The 26,430-nt window shown below is 26.8% G+C and overlaps 1 protein-coding gene across 11 annotated transcripts in view; it reads left to right on the forward strand.

Annotated features, from left to right (window-relative positions):
* LOC6040115 (neuronal calcium sensor 2) overlaps positions 1–24,416 on the forward strand; it is a 237,904-nt gene extending 213,488 nt beyond the window's left edge. For all 11 annotated transcript variants that reach the window (XM_038258777.1, XM_038258788.1, XM_038258781.1 and 8 more), the window contains one exon: positions 23,401–24,416. In XM_038258777.1, the coding sequence (XP_038114705.1) occupies positions 23,401–23,577 (177 nt within the window). In that variant the 3' untranslated portion in view covers positions 23,578–24,416. The remainder of the gene's footprint in view (positions 1–23,400) is intronic.
* The last annotated feature ends 2,014 nt before the right edge of the window (positions 24,417–26,430 follow it).

Raw genomic sequence — 26,430 nt, forward strand, 5'->3', positions numbered from 1 at the left:
ATTTGAAAAAAAAAATTCTAAAATTTATAAAATTCCTAGAATATTTTAAATTCTGAAATTTAAAAAATTTCTCAAAAATTCTCAAAGATTTTCAAAAATTTTCAAAAAGTTTTCTAAAATTATCTATTTTTTTTTTTGTTTAATCCTCAAAAATTCTCAAAAATTCTCAAAAATTCTCAAAAATACTCAAAAATTCTCAAAAACTCCCAAAAAATCTAAAAAATTCTCATAAATTCTAAAAAAATCTAAAAATTTCTCAAAAATTCTCAAAAATTCTCACGAGTTCTCAAAAATTTTCAAAAATTCTCAAAAACTTTCAAAAATTCTCGAAAATTCACAAAAATTCACAAATATTCTCAAAAACTTTCAAAAATTCACAAAAATTCACAAAAGTTCACAAAAATTCACAAAAATTCTCAAAAACTCTCAAAAATTCTCAAAAATTCTCAAAAAATTTAAAAAATTCTCAAAAAATTTCAAAAATTGTCAAAAATTCTCAAAAATTTTCCAAAAATTCTCAAAATTCTCAAAATTCTCAAAATTCTCAAAATTCTCAAAATTCTCAAAATTCTCAAAATTCTCAAAAATTCTCAAAAATTCTCAAAAATTCTCAAAAATTCTCAAAAATTCTCAAAAATTCTCAAAAATTCTCAAAAATTCTCAAAAATTCTCAAAAATTCTCAAAAATTCTCAAAAATTCTAAAAAATTCTCAAAAATCCCAAAAAATCTCAAAAATTCTCGAAAATTTTCAAAAATTCTCAAAAAATTTTAAAAGCTATCAAAAATTATCAAAAATTCTTAAAAATTCTCAAAAATTCTTAAAAAATTCTCAAAAATTCTCAATTCTAAAATTCTAAAATTCTAAAATTGTAAAATTCTAAAATTGTAAAATTCTAAAATTCTTAAATTCTTAAATTCTTAAATTCTAAAATTCTAAAATTCTAAAATTCTAAAATTCTAAAATTCTAAAATTCTAAAATTTAAAATTTAAAATTTAAAATTCTAAAATTCTAAAATTCTAAAATTCTAAAATTCTAAAATTCTAAAATTCTAAAATTCTAAAATTCTAAAATTCTAAAATTCTAAAATTCTAAAATTCTAAAATTCTAAAATTCTAAAATTCTAAAATTCTAAAATTCTAAAATTCTAAAATTTAAAATTTAAAATTGTAAAATTGTAAAATTGTAAAATTGTAAAATTGTAAAATTGTAAAATTGTAAAATTCTAAAATTCTAAAATTCTAAAATTCTAAAATTCTAAAATTCTAAAATTCTAAAATTCTAAAATTCTAAAATTCTAAAATTCTAAAATTTAAAATTTAAAATTCTAAAATTTAAAATTGTAAAATTCTAAAATTGTAAAATTCTAAAATTGTAAAATTGTAAAATTCTAAAATTGTAAAATCTAAAATTTAAAATTTAAAATTCTAAAATTCTAAAATTTAAAATTCTAAAATTCTAAAATTTAAAATTCTAAAATTTAAAATTAAAATTTAAAATTTAAAATTCTAAAATTTAAAATTTAAAATTTAAAATTCTAAAATTTAAAATTCTAAAATTTAAAATTTAAAATTTAAAATTTAAAATTCTAAAATTCTAAAATTTAAAATTCTAAAATTCTAAAATTCTAAAATTTAAAATTCTAAAATTTAAAATTCTAAAATTTAAAATTCTAAAATTTAAAATTTAAAATTTAAAATTCTAAAATTCTAAAATTTAAAATTCTAAAATTCTAAAATTCTAAAATTCTAAAATTGTAAAATTGTAAAATTCTAAAATTGTAAAATTTAAAATTGTAAAATTGTAAAATTCTAAAATTGTAAAATTCTAAAATTCTAAAATTCTAAAATTCTAAAATTCTAAAATTCTAAAATTCTAAAATTCTAAAATTCTAAAATTCTAAAATTCTAAAATTTAAAATTTAAAATTCTAAAATTTAAAATTCTAAAATTTAAAATTCTAAAATTCTAAAATTTAAAATTTAAAATTTAAAATTTAAAATTCTAAAATTCTAAAATTCTAAAATTTAAAATTCTAAAATTTAAAATTCTAAAATTTAAAATTCTAAAATTCTAAAATTCTAAAATTTAAAATTTAAAATTTAAAATTTAAAATTTAAAATTTAAAATTTAAAATTCTAAAATTTAAAATTTAAAATTCTAAAATTTAAAATTTAAAATTTAAAATTTAAAATTCTAAAATTCTAAAATTCTAAAATTCTAAAATTTAAAATTCTAAAATTCTAAAATTCTAAAATTTAAAATTTAAAATTCTAAAATTGTAAAATTCTAAAATTTTAAATTTAAAATTTAAATTCTAAAATTCTAAAATTTAAAATTCTAAAATTCTAAAATTTAAAATTCTAAAATTCTAAAATTCTAAAATTCTAAAATTCTAAAATTTAAAATTTAAAATTTAAAATTTAAAATTCTAAAATTCTAAAATTCTAAAATTTAAAATTCTAAAATTCTAAAATTTAAAATTTAAAATTTAAAATTCTAAAATTCTAAAATTCTAAAATTCTAAAATTCTAAAATTCTAAAATTCTAAAATTTAAAATTTAAAATTTAAAATTGTAAAATTGTAAAATTGTAAAATTGTAAAATTTAAAATTCTAAAATTCTAAAATTCTAAAATTCTAAAATTCTAAAATTCTAAAATTTAAAATTCTAAAATTCTAAAATTTAAAATTCTAAAATTTAAAATTTAAAATTCTAAAATTGTAAAATTCTAAAATTGTAAAATTCTAAAATTTAAAATTGTAAAATTCTAAAATTTAAAATTCTAAAATTCTAAAATTTAAAATTTAAAATTCTAAAATTTAAAATTTAAAATTCTAAAATTCTAAAATTCTAAAATTCTAAAATTCTAAAATTCTAAAATTTAAAATTCTAAAATCTAAAATTCTAAAATTTTAAAATTCTAAAATTCTAAAATTCTAAAATTCTAAAATTTAAAATTCTAAAATTCTAAAATTCTAAAATTTAAAATTTAAAATTTAAAATTCTAAAATTCTAAAATTTAAAATTCTAAAATTCTAAAATTTAAAATTTAAAATTTAAAATTTAAAATTCTAAAATTCTAAAATTTAAAATTCTAAAATTTAAAATTCTAAAATCTAAAATTCTAAAATTCTAAAATTTAAAATTTAAAATTTAAAATTCTAAAATTCTAAAATTGTAAAATTCTAAAATTGTAAAATTTAAAATTCTAAAATTCTAAAATTCTAAAATTTAAAATTCTAAAATTTAAAATTTAAAATTCTAAAATTTAAAATTCTAAAATCTAAAATTCTAAAATTCTAAAATTTAAAATTTAAAATTCTAAAATTCTAAAATTTAAAATTTAAAATTCTAAAATTTAAAATTTAAAATTCTAAAATTCTAAAATTCTAAAATTCTAAAATTTAAAATTTAAAATTCTAAAATTCTAAAATTCTAAAATTCTAAAATTCTAAAATTTAAAATTCTAAAATTTAAAATTTAAAATTTAAAATTCTAAAATTTAAAATTTAAAATTCTAAAATTTAAAATTCTAAAATTCTAAAATTGTAAAATTGTAAAATTTAAAATTCTAAAATTTAAAATTCTAAAATTTAAAATTGTAAAATTGTAAAATTCTAAAATTGTAAAATTTAAAATTCTAAAATTTAAAATTCTAAAATTCTAAAATTCTAAAATTCTAAAATTTAAAATTCTAAAATTCTAAAATTTAAAATTCTAAAATTCTAAAATTTAAAATTCTAAAATTCTAAAATTTAAAATTCTAAAATTCTAAAATTCTAAAATTTAAAATTCTAAAATTCTAAAATTTAAAATTTAAAATTTAAAATTTAAAATTCTAAAATTCTAAAATTTAAAATTCTAAAATTTAAAATTCTAAAATTCTAAAATTTAAAATTTAAAATTCTAAAATTTAAAATTTAAAATTTAAAATTTAAAATTCTAAAATTCTAAAATTCTAAAATTTAAAATTTAAAATTCTAAAATTCTAAAATTTAAAATTCTAAAATTTAAAATTCTAAAATTCTAAAATTCTAAAATTCTAAAATTCTAAAATTCTAAAATTTAAAATTCTAAAATTCTAAAATTCTAAAATTTAAAATTCTAAAATTTAAAATTTAAAATTCTAAAATTTAAAATTTAAAATTCTAAAATTTAAAATTCTAAAATTCTAAAATTCTAAAATTTAAAATTCTAAAATTCTAAAATTCTAAAATTCTAAAATTTAAAATTTAAAATTCTAAAATTTAAAATTCTAAAATTCTAAAATTCTAAAATTTAAAATTCTAAAATTCTAAAATTCTAAAATTTAAAATTCTAAAATTTAAAAATTTAAAATTCTAAAATTTAAAATTCTAAAATCTAAAATTCTAAAATTCTAAAATTTAAAATTCTAAAATTTAAAATTCTAAAATTTAAAATTCTAAAATTCTAAAATTCTAAAATTCTAAAATTCTAAAATTCTAAAATTCTAAAATTTAAAATTCTAAAATTCTAAAATTTAAAATTCTAAAATTTAAAATTCTAAAATTCTAAAATTTAAAATTTAAAATTCTAAAATTTTAAAATTTAAAATTTAAAATTCTAAAATTTAAAATTCTAAAATTCTAAAATTTAAAATTCTAAAATTCTAAAATTTAAAATTCTAAAATTCTAAAATTCTAAAATTCTAAAATTCTAAAATTCTAAAATTCTAAAATTCTAAAATTCTAAAATTCTAAAATTCTAAAATTCTAAAATTCTAAAATTCTAAAATTCTAAAATTTAAAATTCTAAAATTTAAAATTCTAAAATTCTAAAATTCTAAAATTCTAAAATTCTAAAATTCTAAAATTCTAAAATTCTAAAATTCTAAAATTTAAAATTCTAAAATTCTAAAATTTAAAATTCTAAAATTTAAAATTCTAAAATTCTAAAATTCTAAAATTTAAAATTCTAAAATTCTAAAATTTAAAATTCTAAAATTCTAAAATTCTAAAATTCTAAAATTCTAAAATTCTAAAATTCTAAAATTCTAAAATTCTAAAATTCTAAAATTCTAAAATTCTAAAATTCTAAAATTCTAAAATTCTAAAATTCTAAAATTCTAAAATTCTAAAATTCTAAAATTCTAAAATTCTAAAATTCTAAAATTCTAAAATTCTAAAATTCTAAAATTCTAAAATTCTAAAATTCTAAAATTCTAAAATTCTAAAATTCTAAAATTCTAAAATTCTAAAATTCTAAAATTCTAAAATTCTAAAATTCTAAAATTTCTAAAATTTCTAAAATTTCTAAAATTTCTAAAATTTCTAAAATTTCTAAAATTTCTAAAATTTCTAAAATTTCTAAAATTTCTAAAATTTCTAAAATTTCTAAAATTTCTAAAATTTCTAAAATTTCTAAAATTTCTAAAATTTCTAAAATTTCTAAAATTTCTAAAATTTCTAAAATTTCTAAAATTTCTAAAATTTCTAAAATTTCTAAAATTTCTAAAATTTCTAAAATTTCTAAAATTTCTAAAATTTCTAAAATTTCTAAAATTTCTAAAATTTCTAAAATTTCTAAAATTTCTAAAATTTCTAAAATTTCTAAAATTTCTAAAATTTCTAAAATTTCTAAAATTTCTAAAATTTCTAAAATTTCTAAAATTTCTAAAATTTCTAAAATTTCTAAAATTTCTAAAATTTCTAAAATTTCTAAAATTTCTAAAATTTCTAAAATTTCTAAAATTTCTAAAATTTCTAAAATTTCTAAAATTTCTAAAATTTCTAAAATTTCTAAAATTTCTAAAATTTCTAAAATTTCTAAAATTTCTAAAATTTCTAAAATTTCTAAAATTTCTAAAATTTCTAAAATTTCTAAAATTTCTAAAATTTCTAAAATTTCTAAAATTTCTAAAATTTCTAAAATTTCTAAAATTTCTAAAATTTCTAAAATTTCTAAAATTTCTAAAATTTCTAAAATTTCTAAAATTTCTAAAATTTCTAAAATTTCTAAAATTTCTAAAATTTCTAAAATTTCAAAATTCTAAAATTTCTAAAATTTCTAAAATTTCTAAAATTTCTAAAATTTCTAAAATTTCTAAAATTTCTAAAATTTCTAAAATTTCTAAAATTTCTAAAATTTCTAAAATTTCTAAAATTTCTAAAATTTCTAAAATTTCTAAAATTTCTAAAATTTCTAAAATTTCTAAAATTTCTAAAATTTCTAAAATTTCTAAAATTTCTAAAATTTCTAAAATTTCTAAAATTTCTAAAATTTCTAAAATTTCTAAAATTTTTAAAATTTTTAAAATTTCTAAAATTTCTAAAATTTCTAAAATTTCTAAAATTTCTAAAATTTCTAAAATTTCTAAAATTTCTAAAATTTCTAAAATTTCTAAAATTTCTAAAATTTCTAAAATTTCTAAAATTTCTAAAATTTCTAAAATTTCTAAAATTTCTAAAATTTCTAAAATTTCTAAAATTTCTAAAATTTCTAAAATTTCTAAAATTTCTAAAATTTCTAAAATTTCTAAAATTTCTAAAATTTCTAAAATTTCTAAAATTTCTAAAATTTCTAAAATTTCTAAAATTTCTAAAATTTCTAAAATTTCTAAAATTTCTAAAATTTCTAAAATTTCTAAAATTTCTAAAATTTCTAAAATTTCTAAAATTTCTAAAATTTCTAAAATTTCTAAAATTTCTAAAATTTCTAAAATTTCAGAAATTTAGAATTTTGAGAAATTCAATAAATTTTTGAGATTTTTTGAAATTTTTTTAGAATATTCCAGAATTTTTGGAATTTTTAGAATTTTTGAGATTTTTTGAAAAAAATGAGAATGTTTTACAATTTTTGAAAACGTTAAAGAAATTTTGAGAATTGAATAAAAAAATTAGAATTTACTTTTTGAGAACTTTTTGAGATTTTTTGTGAATTTGGAGACCTTTCGAGAAGTTTTGATAATTTTTGAGAATTTTCGAGAAATTTGGAGAATTGTTAAGATTTTTTGAAAATTTTCGACAATTTTTGAAATTTTTTTAGAATTTCTAAAATTATTTGAGAATTTTTGAGATTTTTTGAAATTTTTTGAGAGTTTTTGGAAATTTTCGAGCATTTTTGAGAAATTTTGAGAAATTTTGAGAATTTTTAAATTTTTTTGAGATTATTTCAGAATTTTTGAGAATCAAATAAACAAAATTGGATAATTTAAGAGAACTTTTTGAGATTTATTGAAGATTTGAGAAATTTGAGAATTTTTGAAGTTTTCATAATTTTTGAGAAATTTTGAGATTTAAAAAAAAATTGAGAATTTTTGAGAATTTCTGAAATTATTTGAGAATTTTTGAATTTTTTTGAGAGTTTTTGGAAATTTTCGAGCATTTTTGAGAAATTTTGAGAATTTTTAAGAATTTTTGAGATTTTTTCAGAATTTTTGAGAATCAAATAAACAAAATTCGATAATTAAACAGAACTTTTTGAGATTTATTGAGGATTTGAGAAATTTGAGAATTTTTGAGAAGTTTTCATAATTTTTGAGAAATGTGAGATTTAAAAAAAAATTGAGAATTTTTGAGAGTTTCTGAAAAATTTTGAGAATTATTGAGAATTTTTGAAATTTTTTGAAACATTTTGTGAATTTTTGAGAATTTAACAGAATTTTAGAGAATTTTATAGATTTTCAGAGGTTCTCAGAGAATTTTAGAGAATGTTAGAAAATTTTAGAGAATTTTAGAGAATTTTAGAGATTTTTTGAGAAAATTGAGAATTATGAGAATTTTTGATAATTTTTGAAATTTTATGAGAATTTGTGATTTTTTTTGAATATTTGGAATTTTTGAGAAATTTTGATTTTTTTTTTGAGGGTATTTGATAATTTTTGAGAACTTTTTGTAATTTTTTGAGAATTTTTGAAAACTTTATAGAATTTGTGAAAGTTTTTGAGAATTTTCGGGGAATTCTGAGAATTGAATGAAAATTTAAATAATTTTAGAGAACTTTAGAGGATTCAAGAGAAATTAAAAAATTGAGAGAATTGTAGAGGATTTTAGAAAATTTTAGAAAATTATAGAGAATTCTGGAGAATTTTCAAGAATTTGAGAGAACTTTTGAGAGTTTTGTAGATTTTTAGATATTGGTAGAGCATTGTAGATAATTTTTTAGTGTAACGTTGATTCCCTTTTTTTTACAAAAAAATTAGAATTTCAGGTAGTTTTAAATTTATTTTATTTTATTCTTGAAAAATCGAGAATCGAGAAATTGGAATTAAATTTGGTGTTCTCTTTCGCTGTCTGCGGATCGCAATTGCAGCGTGAGTTCGGCGAACACCTTCACAGATCCTTCTGCTGGCGGAGATTCTGGGGAAGTTTCCCAGGCGGACGGTCGTCTAGTGGAGACCACTCCGCTAAAGTCGATTCTCGAAGTGAAGATCGGCGGTCAACCTTCAGGACGAGCCAGCTCGCTGCGCGACGCGGGAAATCAGCCAGATGGACGACCCGAGCACGCTGCATCGGTCTCAGCACCTCTGTCCGGGTGGCCCCGCCGCCGACGTCACCGAGCACGAGTAGGACCTGTACAATTATTACCAAAAAACATAGCTGCCGCGGTGCCGGCCACAAAGACTTTGGCAAGTGGAGCATCAACGAGTGCATTTCGGCCACGCCACGTTATTTTCTTACTGCTGGCACCGGGACTCACGTCACGGGGAGTAACATTCCAACGGCGGCACCGACGCCCAGCGGTAAACTGCTGCCCCACGGACAACGAGGACGGCCAGATCAGAACAATCGACTCATTCGAACCTTCACAAGTTAAAGGCAAAACACATCGAAAAAATTTAAATTCCGTAGTAAACCGCTCACAGAATTGCTTTGATTTGGTTTTGAATAAAGATTAAATAAATAAAAACATTGAAACCTCTTCTTCTTCTTATTTCCATCCAAAATTTGAAAAGCAACGGTCAATTCAAAACAGTAAATATTGTAGTGGCTGCGTGCTGCGTGCTTTTGGCAGGCATACGTTACGGCGTTACGTTTGCGATATCGAAAATCACCGTTTGCGATATTGGAAGCAATGCTTCCTGCTGACGGGTGTAAACGGAGGTTTGCGATTGGTAGAGCAAATCGGAAGCAAAGTTTGCGATTCCGCAAACCGGATTTTGTTCCGTGTAGTGTGGTTTGCAACCTTACTTTTATGATGCTAGGCAAGTGCTGTTAGCATTATTTTGAAATCGTTTTTCATCGTGGCATCCTCGAAGCTTTTAAAAAGCTGACAGGCCATCGTTTTAAAAATATTGCTATATCAAGTGGTCTTTCTAGTACTTTCTAGTTAGAGGTCCGAATTATTCGTTTAGTTTTGGTGAACTGTGGTAATATCTTCGAAGATTTATTCAAAAAAGTGTTTCTTTCTGCTAGCAATGGTCCTTGTGGATTGAACATAGTCAAACTTCTTTTTCCTCTTAAAAAAACTCACAAGACTACACCACTTTACCTCTTCTGCTTTAGTTGTTGTTCAAAATTCCCTATCATGCTGAGCCCAGTTGGTAAAGTCAGGCCAACAAAAAAAAGTTAGCACACACGACAGAAAAAAAAAACTCATACAATTCATGATGCACGATGTGGTGGTGACCATGAGCACAGTACTCTCAGCTGGCCCCAGGCTGCCTGTTCCGGCCTTTTTTTCCGGAACCCAAACCACCCGGCGACGCATAGTCTGGGGCATGAATTTTGAGCCCCACCACTGACTGCAGGCCATTTCGGAAGTCTCCTTTCGTAGCAACATCAACCCAAAAAAAAAAATGTTTACGATCCAGTCTACCCCGAAAAATCTCTCTCCCTTTATCGGAAGTGTGAACCAGACAGCAGTCGGTTGGCAGTGTTGCCAGCTTGTACGAGTAAGTGCGAACATTTTCAATTTGGTTTTTGGGCTGTTAGGACCAGCGTTGACGCAGTCAGTAAAGTCGTTAGGGGAAGTAGATTGGCACCGGTGACGATTTCTGGAGCCTTGGTGGAACGAAGGTTGATTGGATAGTCTCGTAGAAACGGGTTTCATGCAATGTGTTCAAAATGCATGGAACTTCAATCGATACATTTGAAAGAAAATGGAAATCGGTTCTGAAAACTTTTTGTTTGTCAAACTTTATATAAAATAATATCAATTGAAAATTGAAAATTTATTATTAAGCAAATTTGTTGGAGAGAACAAAGTTCGAAGTGATTATAACTTTCACAACAATAACCTGCAAGATCTTTAAAACAGAGGATTTTTGTTAGTTAGAATTTCAAATGCAAATAATATTTGAATAATTTCCATACAAACATGAATTTCTTTAAAGAAAGACGGATCTGCACTGATCGTTCCTGAATTTAAGGAGACTGCTATGAAGCGTATGAAAAATGTGTGTTCTGATTTAAAAATTTAATTAAAAAAAAGGTCTCTTCAAACGTGAAGCTCATATTAGTTAAATTTACCATTTAAGTACCTCGAAACCAATATAAATGAGTTTTACGGCTGATTTCACTTCTCAAATGGTGTGAATCCCATTTCTAAATCGATTTTAAACTCCCTCATCAAAACATCACCAAACTCCCACTGCTATAACCCCTTATTCACTTTTCCCAAAACCCAATTAAAGGATGCTCAATGTTTCAGAAATTCCCTCTAACCCATTCCCCGTTCTGGGGGCGGAAACCTCCACGGGAAATTCGACGCGTTCCATGCGTGTGTGTTCGTTTGTAACAAGTATCCGCTTTCACGATGTGTGTTGCCACTTCCTGTACAAACACATCTCCGCGTCGTCGTTCCGGAAGATGCCTCCTTTTAATAAGCATTTCCAGTCAGCCTTGGCAAAAGCTTCCTCTCATTTAGTTTCGATCCATCACAGTTAGAGTTGGGGGGAAAAGGGTTTACAGTAGGGTGGCTCCTTCTATAAGATTCTTTTTCATGAACCACTCTCGAACAGCATGCTGGTTGTGGTATCGGTTCTGTTGATGGCACCACCATGAACACGCCACCGGATCAATCCATCCATCCGCTCTGCTGAAACCAGCAGAACCTTGCGGAATGCTCCGGGCGTTCGCCACCCACCTTTTGCAGCACACGCAAAGTAATGCGATAAAACGTGGCCGGTAATTAATTTAGGAAATCACGAGTGAGCCCTCAACTTCATCGTCAGAACCGCCACATCGCCATCATCGTGGTGCGAGTTTCGTTCGATTTGGCAAGATGTTTGTTTTTGTGCTCAGCTGAATTTCGAATTTAGACATCGTGGTGTAACCATTACAAACTTGTTGATTCTGGATGAGTTCATTTAAAACTTATTTGAAGTGGTATTCTGGTGGTCTTTATCCGTTTATTTTAAAATCAGTACATGCAATAGCATAGTTTTGGAAATTGGTCGTCAAAAATACTAAGGAAAATCTTTTTTCTATTTATATTTTCTTCTTTCAACCCATATTTCTTTCATTTTTGTTTAGCACATTTTGTAGCAAAAGCCTTGCTTCAGGAAATCATTTTTTTACACAATGATCGTTATTAACATCAAATAAGGGCATTACAAGTATTATTTAGAATTTAGTGTTCCCTGATTATTTTGGATAAGAAAGTTGATTTTATCTCCTAGTAAAAAATATAATTCTATAACTTTATAATAATATAATGTTTTAATACAAGTAAATCAGGTTGATTTTTGTGTGTAAGATATTTTGAAAAAAAAAAAAAAAAAACAAATCAAAGAGTCAATTTAACAATAAGTGTTTAAAACGATACGATTTTTCTATCGGCAAAAATCTTGTCGAGGATAATTATCGTTATCTCATTTAAAAAGCTTAATAAAATTAATTATTGATGCAAAATACTTTACAAAATTTAAGACATTTTTGAATGTTTTCAAGACCTTCGGATATTTGAGTCTAAGCTGCACAGAAAAATAAGTTGAATTTTGAAATGTTGAAAATTTGGTAGGTGAGCAATACTCTACCAAAACCGGAAATGGATTTTATTTGTATTTTTTGATTTGGCTCAAACTTTGTGGGGGCCTTCCCTATGACAAAAAAAAAACTATTTTGTGTGATTGGTTCATCCATACAAGTCTCCATACAATTTTGGCTGCTGTCCAAAATGGTATGTAAATATTCAAACAGATGTAACTTTTGCGTGAATTTTCTGATCAATTTGGTGTCTTCGGCAAAGTTGTAGGTATTGTTGAGGACTTTTGAGAAAAAAAAAATAGGTACACGGAAAAAAAAAATTGCAGATTTTTTAATCAATTTTTTTTCACTAAAACTCAATTTCCTTAAATACGTATTTTTTATTTTCGAGATTTTTTGATATGTTTTGGGGGACAAAAATCCGCAACTTTTGAGCCATAGAGAAACATGGTCAAAGAATCTGCCGCCGAGTTATGAATTTTTGAAAAAATAGTGATTTTTGGAAAAAAAATCGATGATTCAGGCAAAAACAAGTTTGACATTATTTTTTTATGTAAAATTGAATTTGCAATCGAAAAGTACTGTACATATTTTATGATAAAGAGCTCCGTTTTCAAGACATAGCCACCGAAAGTTTGATTTTAGCGAAATATTTGCAGTTTTTCAATTTTTAAAAATAGTGACCATGAGTGACCATTTCTGAAAATATTTTTTTTGAAGTTCAAAAAATTTGCTATAAAATTGTCTAAGAGACATTGAAGATTGGACCTCGGGTTGTTGAGATAGAGCCGCTTTAAGAAAAAGAAACACGAAAATTGAAGTTTTCTTAATCTCACCAAAATAATCCACCATTTTCTAATGACCATATTTTAGCAAATAATGGTCCGATTTTCAATGTTAATACATGAAAAAATCGTGAATTTTTTCGAACTTTTCGAAAAAAATATTTTGAATTTTCCCGAACAGACGGTAATAACTAAATTCATGCCATTTCAATAACAGATACTGTTAAAATAACAAAAACTGTTATGGAATATTCTTACAAAATCCATTTTTACATAAGAGTTGAATAACAGTTTATGTTATCATAACAAAATTTGTTATTGGGTTGATGTTGGTTGAAAGCAAAAACAACTTTGGAATAACATTTTTTGTTATGGAAGAATACCGCCAACTGTTATTGGGATGATCGGATTAGTTGTTAAAATAACAAAAAAAATAACAAAGATTTGTTCGAAGAATAACTGAAAAAGTTATAAGTCTGTTATTACAATAACAATCCAATAACAAAAAAATAATAACGACGAATAACAATTCTTGTTATAAATAACATGATATGTTATTGGCCCAGTATTTTCTTATATCAAAAAATGTTATTCCCAAGTTATTTCCGTCTGCTCGGGTTTTTATATCAAGACTAGCATTTTAAATGGGAGTAATATTCAATGAGAGCATTAAATAATGAAAAATTGAGTATGTTTTTTCAAGCTTTATAAGTATTTTTTTATACCAAAACATTCCCAAAATATCAAATTTTATACAAATTCTTAAGTTTGTTATGAATGTTACACATTATGGATATAATATGATGCAATTTTTTGCATTTGCTCTGTTTGTGAGTTTTTGGAATAAATTACTAAAACTTTCACAAAAGACGGTTGCTTTTGGAAATACTCAAATTTTCGTAATTTGTATTGTGCAATATAGGTTTTAAACGATGCAAAATGTTGTATGCATTTTCACTAATCGAAGTTTTTTAATTTTTAGATAGGTACTTAAATTTTCACAAATATGATTTGTCTTATGAAAGTACTAAAATTTTCATAACTTTACCATTATTAAAATTTAGCCAAAGTAGCCATTTTCACTGTTTTCTCTTTTTGAATAAAATACTTTGAGTTTCATAAAATTCCGTATTTTATAAAAAAAAACTCTGATATCTTTATTCCCATTTAAATCCAAAATTGTGAAATAAACGATATTATTAATCTAATAGATGGGTAATTCTCTACCAACTCACACGAAATCGGGAAAAGTTGCCCCGACCCCTCTTCGATTTGCGTGAAACTTTGTCCTATAGGGTAACTTTTGTCCCTGATCACGAATCCGAGGTCCGTTTTTTGATATCTCGTGACGGAGGGGCGGTACGACCCCTTCCATTTTTGAACATGCGAAAAAAGAGGTGTTTTTCAACAATTTGCAGCCTGGAACGGTGATGAGATAGAAATTTGGTGTCAAAGGGACTTTTATGTAAAATTAGACGCCCGATTTGATGGCGTACTCAGAATTCCGAATAAACGTATTTTCATCGAAAAACACTAAAAGTTTTAAAATTCTCCCATTTTCCGTTACTCGACTGTAAAAATTTTGGAACATGTCATTTTATGGGAAATTTAATGTACTTTTCGAATCTACATTGTCCCAGAAGGGTCATTTTTTCATTTAGAACAAAATTTTTCATTTTAAAATTTCGTGTTTTTTCTAACTTTGCAGGGTTATTTTCTAGAGTGTAACAATGTTCTACAAAGTTGTAGAGCAGACAATTACAAAAATTTTGATATATAGACATAAAGGGTTTGCTTATAAACATCACGAGTTATCGCGATTTTACGAAAAAAAGTTTTGAAAAAGTTACTTTTTGCGTTTCTCTTTGTTTCGTCGTCCGTGTCTGTCGCGGGTGACCATGAATGGCCATGATCGATGACGACCAACTTTTTCAAAACTTTTTTTCGTAAAATCGCGATAACTCGTGATGTTTATAAGCAAACCCCTTATGTCTTTATATCAAATTTTTTTATAATTGTCTGCTCTACAACTTTGTAGAACATTGTTACACTCTAAAAAATAACCCTGCAAAGTTAGAAAAAACACGAAATTTTAAAATGAAAAATTTTGTTCTAAATGAAAAAATGACCCTTCTGGGACAATGTAGATTCGAAAAGTACATTAAATTTCCCATAAAATGACATGTTCCAAAAATTTTTACAGTCGAGTAACGGAAAATGGGAGAATTTTAAAACTTTTTAGTGCTTTTTCGATGAAAATACGTTTATTTGGAATTCTGAGTACGCCATCAAATCGGGCGTCTAATTTTACACAAAAGTCCCTTTGACACCAAATTTCTATCTCATCACCGTTTCAGGCTGCAAATTATTGAAAAACACCTCTTTTTTCACATGTTCAAAAATGGAAGGGGTCGTACCGCCCCTCCGTCACGAGATATCAAAAAACGGACCTCGGATTCGTGATCAGGGACAAAAGTTACCCCTTAGGACAAATTTTCACGCAAATCGAAGAGGGGTCGGGGCAACTGCTGTGTGAGTTGGTAGAGAATTACCCAGATAGAATATGATGATTTGGAAATAGAGTCTGGAACAGGCATGCAATTTTATTTAGAAAGGGCTGTTAATCGTCGGAGAAAATCTATATGCATATTGGGTATTTTACTTTTATGAAATGTTAGTCTTTTTTCCAACATTTTGAAAATGATTTTTCGAAAAGATCAGAAAACTTCACAAATGTTTCATTTTTAACACTTCAAATAGTACTATTAGTTTCCGAGATTTTAATACTAAAAAAAGGTTGTTTGGATGAGATTTGAAAACTTAAATTTTCTTGTTTCTTTTTCTATTATATTATATCTTTAATTCGCTGTATTTCTGCAACCAGAGGTCCAATCTTCTATAACTCTAAGGCAGTTTTGTAGGAAATTTTGTCAATTTTCGAAAAAGATTATTTTCAGGAATCAACAATCATGGACGTTATTTTAAGAATTCGGGATGTAGAATTTCTCAATTGATTGCAAATTTGATTCAACAAAAATCATCTTTTTTTTAGATAAAAAAACATTTTTTCAAAAATCATAACTCGATGTTAAAATGTCAGTGTCAAAAGTTGCATATTTTTTTCCCTTTAATCCTTTAAAAAAAATCATTGAATTGATTCCTTGTTTTTTTCCTCATCAATGCCTACAACTATGCCGAAGATATCAAAACGATCAGAAAATTTCTTCAAAAGATACAGATTTTCGAATATTTACATACCATTTTTGCATGGACAATAAGGTGCCCAGAATATGGAGCATTGTTTCAAAACCTTGCGCCACAAGCTGATTATTTTTCCTTGAGCTATTTTAGGACTCTGGGTCAAGTATGAGCAAAATCGGTCAAATTAAATTGATACTCGAGAGTGACGTTTGTATGGGGAAAAATTGGAAAAAATATATGAAAATCCCAATTTTCTAACGGTTTTCAGCTTTGGCAGCTATTTAATAATTTCATTTTTGTATGAAAAACATTTTTTTTCGCTAGCTTTAGGCTCAAGTATCAATGGGTTAATTTAATTAATTTCACTCAAAATTTACTCAGATGCTTCAAATAACCCACTTAGACAGCTGCCAAAATCAATGAGTTAAAACATCCAAAGTTTGTGCTCCTAATAAAATGTGCTGATGTGTTTTGAGCAGCCATTAATTATCTCTCTGGATTTTTTTCCCGTTAGGTTAGGAAATTCCTATTTATGTGATGATTGGAGTACAAAGCAAATGATATTCCTAATATATTTGTCGTTGGATTCAATCCGCACACCAATTAATTATGCTGCCCTTAAATATGTTGTTACGATAACGAAATACCATTATCCCACATTTTACTGTCACTTCCCACGAAGATTTAAGCTCCTCGTTCATTGTCCCATCGAAAAACAAAACCAGCTACACTTAATGTTATCCTAGAAATGGCATACTCTCACAGTATTATTCCACCAGTTCACAAATACTCACCCCCATCGTTGGTGCTTTCACCTTCAAGAAAAAAGAAGAAGAGAAAAACACTCACCCTCAAAAGCTCAATATTTTTCGCACAGCTCTTAAACCTGCGAGACCTTATCAATCGCTTTCGCACAATCGATGCTACCGTTCGTTGTCGTCCAAACGGAACGAGAACAAAGCATAGTCTCGCACACACACACACGAGGCACACATACAAGCACATTTTCACACGATAAGAAGCGAACCACATTTTCCTTGGTTGAACCACGCACGTGCCCAAAATTATCCTTCGTTTTGATTGCCCCTTTGACATCTGGGCGAAGCTTGCGTGTGTGTGTGTGTGCGTTAAAGCTCACTCGATTGCCCTATCGAGAGACATTTGGGGGAGACGAAGACAGCAATACTTGAACTGTACGAAAAATGATTGCTTTGGGTCCAAAATAGGTGCAGAATAGGTCGAAAATAGGAACATAAGTCGTTTTAATGGCATTTCTCGTTGTGTTAACTTAAAAAGCACCAAAATTTAAATTTCTGAACTTTTCCAACAGTGTATCAAGGCAAAAAACCAGAGTGAAAGTGCCGACAATGATCATTAGCATCGTTTCAAGCAGGGAAGCCGGTGCCAACATATTGTGGCAACCGCTTTTTTTCGGAATCTGGAACGTAGCACCATTTTCCGCCTGACTTGAGTCACCCCCACCCAATAGAAAGAAGCCGCTCTTTAGAAGATGCGGCGATGATTATGGGAAAATGTTGCGGTGTCAATTTTATTCACGAACGCGCTGTCGTTGGCGAAATCGCAGTTTTCTATGTCTATATTGAGGAGATTTTCTGTCAGAGTGTATGTGTGCTTTTGGGAGATTATTCGAGCAGAACCGTCCATTCGACGGAACTTCCCTTAAGGTGATAAATGGAACGCACACACAAAGGGCCATATGTTGCTTCTACTTGTGTGGACCGAATTTTGGTAGTGAATATTTTAACACAATTTGTAGCCATTAAATTTGAATATAATGCGCTTTCCAATCCACCGACTCATCAAATATTGAATCTTCAAATTGTATTTAGAAAATCTCTGAAAAAATAAACATTAAAAACTTTAAAAAACTTTTTTCCTTAGTCAACTTTTCCACTTTCTTACCAAAAAATGAAAATCATGCAAAAACCGGAAAGTCAGGGCAAGCAATATTCATATCGAACCACCAATCTGGTCATCAATCATTGCTAGCGTCGAAGCCACCGACGATGCATCCTCTTTGCCATGGCCAGTTGCCAGATTGTGGGAGTTGGAGGAGCCTATACCTACTCTTTCTCGTTCCTGTTCGATGATTTGTCGGAAAAGCCCCATCGCAAATGACCCGCGCAACACATGGTTGATGGGTTCTGTCAATTGGCTTTTCTTTTTTTGAGTTGTTTGGTTCGAGAGGTTAGGAGACGGGCTGGGATCGCAGTTTTGCGCGCAAAGTGATTTATGAGGGCAGAGTGTGATTGTTTGAAGTTTTCTAATTTGGATTGGAAAATCATTCCATGGTCTCAAAAAAGACTTCCAACTCAAAAGGTATAATAGATTTGAACAATTCTTCCACAACATGCAGAAACCGATTTAATTTGTTACTTACGATTTGGTTTGGAGTTTGAGGTGGGCAAACGTTGCTTCATTCGTCGGTCCGTAAAAGTATCCGTATATTTTGGTTTGTACAAAAATAGTACGTAAATAGAGCCATCTTATTTATGACAATAGTAGTTTATGCAACAACAAAAATTTGAAAGGTATTACTTTTCGAAACAAGTACTCAAAAGTAGAACTTTTAAGCATTTATTTTGAAAAGTGTTGCTATTCGATTCTGTTATTTTTGGCACAGCAAAGTAGGCTATTTCGTCGTCGCTTAAGAATGACAGGAAAAGTAAGTAGACGTAATTGCAAAAAAATTTTGAAGCATTTATGCTTGCATAAAATCAATTTTCTTCAAACATTAAAATTTAAGTATCAATAAGAAATTTTAGATCGCTTTGCAATCAATAATGACAAACAAAAATCAAATTAGTCTCACAAAATTTTGCCATGACATAATGTTTGCACTTTATTCGGAAATCTGTATCATGGGAATATTCTCATCGATTTGGTGTCATAGGCAAACATGTGGGTATTGATCATTGAAGAAAAATGTTACAATCTAAAAGGATTGGAAAACCCAAAAACCTGCCTTATTCCAACAAACTTTATTTAATATAAAATTTCATGAAGTTTGATTTGCAACAAGACGAGTTTCTAGTAGGTCCAACATAATAACCTTATAATGGGTTTCCTGAAACCAACTCCAGATCAGCCACAGTAGTTTGTTAACATACCTTTTTTATAAGAAAAAAAAAGAAATCAAAAGAATCACCGATCTTCTCTAAAAAATATTTTGAAATTTCTAAATTCAGGAACAACAACTACATCATTTTAAAATGTTGCTAATTAATTTTAATTTGTCTTCTCAATTCGAAATATTTGTTTTTTTAACTATTTCCCGAACAAAACATTCAATTTTAAATCACCAAAGTTTTTTTTAATGTTAGCATTTAAGATATGGATTTGTACAATAGGTTTTTTAAAAAAAAAAATCAGATTTGTACCAATGTCAAAAATCAATAAATCATTTTTTAAATTTAAACTGCATTACGCAGTTTTAATTTAAGTTTAATAAACTTTTAAATTTAAAAAAGTTACGAATGGGGCAAAATCTTATTTACTACCATTTTGATTTTAAACAAATATTAAAAATATATTAAAGGGAGCATACACACGCCAATATTTTTTATGTTTAGGCCGATGCAAATATTTAAAAAAGGTCAAGGGGGAGGGGGCAAAAAAATAAAAAAATATAAAAATTTAAATAACAAGCCATAGTCTACACATTTAAATGAAAAATGTGTTTTAAAATGCATTTTACACTTGTTCAGTTGTTTTGCAATCATTAGTTTTCAAAAAATCTAAGATCTGACAAAAACAAAAATTGTATCGAAAAAAGATTTTGCATCGAAAATTTTCAAAAATCTTAAGATTTTTAATAAACCCAAACATGCTAAAAATGATTTAAAACGCAGAAGAATGTATTTTAATTTGATTTCAGCTGGTTGCACTTGAATTTTCATTGAAATTTTGAAGTTTATTGTAAAATATTTTTTTGCCCCTGATTTTTCGGGCCAATTTTGAAGGGGGTGACAAAAACTTTTAAAAATATTTGTACCAGCCTTAAGCTTATATTGAAAAGCTTTTGTTTTCAAGTCTGTTTTGCAAATTTAAACCTGAATTTTTGCTAGTTAGGATTTTTTATTTTAAATCAGCCTGACTTAAAAAAACTGTTGTAAGAATATTAATAGTTCGATAAATGATTATATAATAAAAGTAAACTTCCCGAATATTTAAAATTACATTTTCTAGGATATATTTTAACTCTTTACATCCCAATCCCGTCTTTAGACGGGCTTTGATCTGAAAAATCACCAAAAATCAATTTTTCAACCAATTTTTGAACTTTAAAAAGCATTGGAAAGGAAAACTCTTTAAATTTTAGAAAATTTTAGGGTTGGAAGTTTGACTTGTTCAATGTGACTATGCCAATGTTTTTTTAAAAATGTTTTTTAGGGGTCAACTTTGGCTGTGCATTTCCTTTATTTTGAGTAAAAATAAGTATGCAGTAATTTTTCTAGTGTCCCAGACTATGCCTTTACGCATTGTTTTACAATTTCAATGATAATGTTGCCATTTTCTAGTAGAAAATGTGAAAAACGAGCAAACATTGAAAAAAGTAAATGTAAAAACATGACAAAATAAGGTAGGAAAAATGTGATGATAGAAGCTGGTAGAATAGGCCATATACTAAACAAGATTAATTCTAATTAAAATACTATAAATAAAACAAGAAAAACGTAAAACAAGAGAAGTGTTGTTTTTTGTAGAACAAAAGTAGCTCAAAATGACCTCCTGAACACGGGAAAAATAAAAAAATCTAAAAAAATTGGGCGGTAGAGTGTTAACATTTTTCACGCTCCATGAAATTTCTGTAAAATTTGGTGTGTTGGCGCTGTGGTCCCCGTGAAATATTGTTCGTGAAAACACACTTAGCCTTATTATTTGTTAAATTGCATTGAAACCACTGAATATGTGAAATACTTGAAAACTTAAATAAAACTATGACTTTATCATTATAACAGATATAAACTATCGAGAAAAAAAAAACTAAAAACTTAACAACTGATAAAAAAAATTAAAGAAAAGTGTTCTATGTTTCTACTATTTTGAAATTATGCATATCTATCAGTGCTGTTATTCAGTTATTGTTAATATTTCTTCCATACTATTTTCTGAAGGCCTTGGCGAAATTTCACTTCGGATAATCGGGTACTGGACTGTACTAGATTTTTTTTTTAAATATTTATTTCAGATTAGTATTTACACTTGCCTCACTTAATTCCCTTATACACTTTTTGCAAATTTTAAATTAAAACTCAGCTTTTTTTTTAAAGAGAAAGGGAATGTAAAATTGAAAATAAAAACTGAAAATTGATTTCTAAAAAAATGGCCTTCGATTTTAAACGAACTTTGAATAAATAGGCTTACATTTACTTTTACAATTGTAATCAAATCATTTTATTTTAGGCTTTTATTTTTGAGATCACAGATCGAAAGTAGACGTTTGGGAAAAAAGTAATTTTTATGTTGAAAATTGTCAATGCTCATATCGCAAATCTTTTGCAATTTTCGTACTTTTTATTTGGATGAAAATTTGACTATGCATTCCCTATGTCAAAAGAAGCCATTTTGCATTCAATTTTGCGGGTTGGTTTTAGAAAATGGGAATGAGAATATTAGAAAATCTGTATTTAGAGAAGGGATGTTTTGATAGAATTGGTATCTTCTGCAAAGTTGTAGATTTTGATTTGGATTTTAAAGGAATATTTCCAATTCTCTTAACCTTTGTCAAGGATGTTTGGTGTATTTTAGGAAACTAAAACTAGACTAGGCTTTCGGATGTTGCAAAATTTGGTAGACTACCAGAAAAAAAACGGGGTGGCTTTAATAGGTTTGAGATTTTTTCGCAAAGTGAAGTGTTCAAATTAAAAACGTATGGAATGCTATGGAATCAAACAAACAATTGTAGAGAAGTGTTCAAAGTACTTCAAGAAGAAGTTTTCATAAAATATTGAAAAGTTTAAATAGTAAGTTAACTATAATAAAGAAAATGTTGATAAAAAGCGTTATTCCAATTTTCTCAAAGTGTCATGATTTTCTCAATGAAACATGATTTCGAATCAGAAAACGGAATGCATTTTTAGTTTCTTTGTACAATTTTCCATTAGAAGAAGGTTAAGTTAGGTTTGTAAAAAATATATATGATGTGTTTTTGTAAAATAATTCCAAAAAAAATCTTTAAATTTACAGGCATTTTTAGTACAACATTTTTTATAAAATGTGAAAAGTTTTGATTCGTGCTTCGAATTCAGTTTAAAATGCAATATGAATCAATTATAAAACTTGTTTTAGCAAATTTCACGCATTTGGGACTTTTAACAATTTCAAATAAAATTTATACGTGTTTTATGAAAAAGCTTATAAACTTAGTTAACTAAATATATACATTGTTTTTTTTTCTTCAAAACTATGTTACCCACTTTAGCGATGGTAAATTTGACATAAAAAAAATTCAACATTTTACATTGAAATTCAACGAGAAAAACTATCACCATCAAAGTCGCCCCGGAATTTAAAATTAGAATTTTCACCGCAACTATGTTTTAAAGCATGAATAAAAAAACTTTTTTTTTTCAAAGATAGTGCATGAACCTTGTGTGGCTTACCCTAGTACATGTTTTAGAAATTATAATCTTAAAAAATACACAAACAGTTGGAAAATATTCTAAAAGTAAATTGAAATCATATAAATGTCTCCCCGGTTTACAGTACCGGAGTTATATTTGAAAAAATAATAGATTTATGGGGAAAAAATGTATGCTGTCGAAGAAAATTAAAAAAATTAAGATGCAAAATGAAGTTTGCAATCGAAAATTACTTTACAATGTATTGATAAAGCGTACTATTTTAAAGTTGTAGAAATTTTTAGGTAAATCTTTGCGATTTTTTAAAACATTTCTGCAAAAAAATAGATGAATGAGTGTAAAAGTTTCCTGAAATTATCTTTTTTTCGGAATATAAGTTTTTTTCAGTAACATCCAGTTATCTATCAATTTTCAATTCGTGATATCTCGAAAACTATTAATACGATTTTAAATGTAAATCTTTTGACATTTAAAAAAACTGGGTAAAGGGGGAAAATACCCTTTTTTATTACTCTAAGACGTTCGACTATTGCTCATCACTTTTGCCGTTTTCCGCTATGAAATCAATATTTTCATATGTATCAACAATGGAGAGTTGCTTGCTCACTTTTATTTGAGGAATTTATTACTTTGGAACAGTCAAAAACACCTTATGAAAGCTGTAATTCATGGTCAAAGTGAAATAGGCTGAAAAAGGGTATAGTTCCCCTATCCAGACATGCGGAATAATACCAATTTGCAAAAACAGTTCAAAACAATGTAAAATTTAATTGTAATTAATCCGATGTTGATGACGATTTTTTCTAAGAACAGTAAAAATGCTTCATTTATGGGTGACATTTGAAACATAACTTGTAAGCTTAAGCATAATAACCTTCAACTAAATGTTTATTTTTCCTCTCTCCTTTTTCTTTTGCAGGCGATATACGACATGCTGGGCGCGTGCTCGTCGAACAAACCGGCCGACTCGGCGGAGGAGCGCGCGAAAAACATCTTCGCCAAGATGGACGAAAATAACGACGGCCAGCTGACGCAGGACGAGTTCCTGAAGGGTTGCCTGCAGGACGAGGAGCTGTCCAAAATGTTGGCACCTTAAGCTTAATGAAAAAAAACACAAAAAAAAACTCTCTAATAGATATTATTAGTAAGGTTAGATGGGAGTGTAAGAAGGGAGAGATAGAGAGAGAGAGTTGCAGAGGGGGGAATTTAACGTGAATGACAGTTGTTTGTAGGACCCGAAAAAGCTGACGCGATTTATTCAAACACACAAAAAAAGGACCGCGTTAGGTAAGCTAATTAACGAGAGGAATGCTAAACTTAATGACAATGGAATGAAATAATCGTAATTTTTCACACAAACGCAAGCAGAAAGAAAGTGGAGAAAGTTGATTTTTTGTTTTTTTTTTTGTTACAGTCAAAACAAAGGTAAGCAAAAAAGCAAACATTCAAAAAGAGCGCAAAATTGCACCACAAACAAAACCAGTAATTAAAGCAAAAAAAAACATCGTTAATCGTAATTGGGTATTAAACACAGATGCAAATCGTGCGCACGCAAATGTCGAACAAGTTGTGCGAGTGTTGGAAAAAAGAGAAGAAGAAGCAACTAAGGCAGACAAAATATATGATAATCATTGGATTAGTTAATTAAAGCAGCAAATAGTCAGAAAGAAAGTAAAGAAAAAACAAACACACACACACAAAAGGCAAACATAAGCGCAAAAAACCGTGTCATCTAATCATTTTTATAATTAAATTGTAAGCGAAAATACCAGTTGTTAGTGTGTGGAAACATAAGCCGATTTTGAAAAAAAAAACAAAGATTTAAAATTTAAAATTTTGCGTGGCAAATCGACCACCGCGTTGCTTCTTTCCCCGTTTTCTGCCCCTTTTGAAAAGTCCACGTGTGTGTCCCTTTTCCTTAGTAGTAAAGCAAAATCCATAACAAAAAAGTTGCCGCAAAAAAAAAATGCTGACAAAAAGGGTGACGAAGGGTGGAATGAGCCTTCACCCCCCGCGCACTCGAGGACAAGCGAATGTTTAACAAAACACGTTTACAACAAGTAACTAAACTTAAGTCTCCCAACCTCTACTTTCTCGTTACGCATTCGGGTTTTTGCCGCATTTAAGTGTGTATATTTTTAAGACGACACATCTTTTTCCCCCCAATTTCTACCGTGAGTATTTTTCTCTCTTTTTCTATTATTGAGCAATTCTCTACGAAATCGGTCTTTTTTCTTCAATTTTAATTTTTGTATTTTTTAATCCGGCTGAAACTTTTTTGGTGCCTTCGGTATGCCCAAAGAAGCCATTTTGCATCATTAGTTTGTCCATATAATTTTCCATACAAATTCGGCAGCTGTCCATACAAAAATGATGTATGAAAATTCAAAAATCTGTATCTTTTGAAGGAATTTTGGATCGATTTGGTGTCTTCGGCAAAGTTGTAGGTATGGATACGGACTACACTGGAAAAATAATACACGCTAAAAAATTTGGTGATTTTTTATTTAACTTTATCACTAAAACTTGATTTACAAAAAACACTATTTTTAATTTTTTTATTTTTGATATGTTTTAGAAGACATAAAATGCCAACTTTTCAGAAATTTCCAGGTTGTGCAAAAATCACTGACCGAGTTATGAATTTTTAATCAATACTGATTTTTCAAAAATCGAAATTTTGGTCGTAAAATTGTTCAACTTCATTTTCGATGTAAAATCAAATTTGCAATCAAAAGTACTTTACTAAAATTTTGATAAAGTGCACCGTTTTCAAGTTATAGCCATATTTAAGTGACTTTTTTGAAAATAGTCGCAGTTTTTCATTTTATTAAATTAGTGCACATGTTTGCCCAGTTTTGAAAAAAATATTTTTGAAAAGCTGAGAAAATTCTCTATATTTTGCTTATTCGGACTATGTTGATACGACCTTTAGTTGCTGAGATATTGCAATGCAAAGGTTTAAAAACAGGAAAATTGATGTTTTCTAAGTTTCACCCAAACAACCCACCATTTTCTATCGTCAATATCTCAGCAACTAATGGTCCGATTTTCAATGTTAATATATGAAACAATTGTGAAATTTTCCGATCTTTTCGAAAAAATATTTTGGAATTTTCAAATCAAGACAAACATTTTAAAAGGGCGTAATATTGAATGTTTGGCCTTTGTGAAATGTTAGTCTTGATTTGAAAATTCCAAAATATTTTTTCGAAGAGATCGGAAAATTTCACAAATGTTTCATATATTAACATTGAAAATCGGACCATTAGTTGCTGAGATATTGACGATAGAAAATGGTGGGTTGTTTGGGTGAAACTTAGAAAACATCAATTTTCCTGTTTTTAAACCTTTGCATTGCAATATCTCAGCAACTAAAGGTCGTATCAACAAAGTCCAAATAAGCAAAATATAGAGAATTTTCTCAGCTTTTCAAAAATATTTTTTCAAAACTGGGCAAACATGTGCACTAATTTAAAAATGAAAACTGCGACTATTTTCAAAAAGTCACTTAAATATGGCTATAACTTGAAAACGGTGCACTTTATCAAAATTTCAGTAAAGTACTTTTTGATTGCAAATTTGATTTTACATCGAAAAATGAAGTTGAAAATTTTTACGACCAAAATTTCGATTTTTGAAAAATCAGTATTGATTAAAAATTCATAACTCGGTCAGTGATTTTGCACAACCTGAAATTTCTGAAAAGTTGGCATTTTATGCCTTCTAAAACATATCAAAAATAAAAAATTAAAAATAGTGTTTTTTTGTAAATCAAGTTTTAGTGATAAAGTTAAATAAAAAAATCACCAAATTTTTTTTACCGTGTATTATTTTTTTCCAGTGTAGTCCGTATCCATACCTACAACTTTGCCGAAGACACCAAATCGATCAAAAAATTCCTTCAAAAGATACAGATTTTTGAATGTTCATAAATCATTTTTGTATG

The sequence above is a fragment of the Culex quinquefasciatus genome, chromosome 3, assembly GCF_015732765.1.
Source record: "Culex quinquefasciatus strain JHB chromosome 3, VPISU_Cqui_1.0_pri_paternal, whole genome shotgun sequence".
NCBI lineage: Eukaryota > Metazoa > Arthropoda > Insecta > Diptera > Culicidae > Culex > Culex quinquefasciatus.